The sequence below is a fragment of the Calidris pugnax genome, unplaced genomic scaffold (assembly GCF_001431845.1).
Source record: "Calidris pugnax isolate Ruff unplaced genomic scaffold, ASM143184v1 scaffold1022, whole genome shotgun sequence".
Taxonomy (NCBI): domain Eukaryota; kingdom Metazoa; phylum Chordata; class Aves; order Charadriiformes; family Scolopacidae; genus Calidris; species Calidris pugnax.
Window position 1 is genome coordinate 77,086 of NW_015091653.1, and position 1,088 is coordinate 78,173.

At 68.8% G+C, this 1,088-nt stretch overlaps 1 protein-coding gene across 1 annotated transcript in view; it reads right to left on the reverse strand.

Annotated features, from left to right (window-relative positions):
• The window catches only part of LOC106899978 (microtubule-associated protein RP/EB family member 3-like), a gene marked incomplete at its 5' end in the record, with an annotated part of 1,069 nt that extends 299 nt beyond the window's left edge, over window positions 1-770 (reverse strand). The window contains 2 exons of the mRNA XM_014961927.1: window positions 208-360; window positions 483-770. Of these exons, the coding sequence (XP_014817413.1) occupies window positions 208-360; window positions 483-770 (441 nt within the window). The remainder of the gene's footprint in view (window positions 1-207; window positions 361-482) is intronic.
• Between the last annotated feature and the right edge of the window lie 318 nt (window positions 771-1,088).

A 1,088-nucleotide genomic window follows, 5' to 3' on the forward strand; every position in this document is an offset into this window, starting at 1 on the left:
CCACAGACCCTCCCGGGGCGGGGCAAAGGCTTCGGCAAAGCCCCCCCCCCCCCCAGGCACCCCAGGGAGGGAATGAAGCCAGAGGATGGGAGCAGCCATGGGGAAAGGGGGGTCCCGTGGAAGCCCAGAGAGCAGGATGGGGTCCTGGGGCTCCCTAGGGGTCCGGGGGGGGGGACACAACACACAACAGTGATGCCCGGCCCTCACCTCCGTGGCGTAGAGGACGCTGATGATGCCGGTGATGATGGGGCTGTTCTCATTCTCGTGCTCCTGGCAGATGAGCTCGATGTCCCGCAGTTTGCTGAAGTAGAAATCCCGCTCCTTCTCCAGCCCGTCCACCGTCAGCTTCAGGTCCATCAGCTGCAGGAGAGGAGGGACACACACACACACACAGAGCCATCAGCCCCGGGCCGGGAGGGGGATGCTCCTGGGGGTCTCAGAGATCCCCCCCCTGCAGGGTGTCTCCATCTCCCCCCCCTTACCTGCTGGTTGAGCTCCAGGATCTGCGCGTCGGCCTCGGTGCCCCCGTTCCGGGCGGCGGGGGAGTTTTTCCGGAGGATGCTGCTGGGGACGTTGCTGAGACGGGCTGGGTTCGACGTGCTCTTGGGGCCGGTGGGGGAGGTCCTCTGGGGGACTTGACAGCAGCAGACGGGGACCAACGGGTTAATGCCGGCCTGGGGGGGGCTGCTGGCGGGGCCCCCCCACCAGGGCAGGGGGCAGGAAGGACAGGCAGAGTGCTGGGGGGGCTGAGCCGTGGCTCCAGGCTGCCCCTGCCCTCAGCCTCCTCCCCTGCCTCAGTTTCCCCAGGTGGGGCTCACCCCCAGCCCCACATCAAGGGGTGCTCGGGGGCCTTTGTGGTGGGATGGGGGGGGTCTGGCCCTTGAGATGCTCCCGTGGGGCCAGCACAGGGAGCCCACGGTGGCCATGGAGCAGCCTGGTGGCACTCGGGCACGGTGGTGGCACAGCACGGGGGGATGGCAGCCATAGGTGGGGGGCTGGGGGGGACAGACCACCCCCAGACCCAGGGTGAGCAGGATGATGGAGGCAGCCAGGCCCTGCCCAGCCCCCCCGGGGTCCCTCCGTCATCC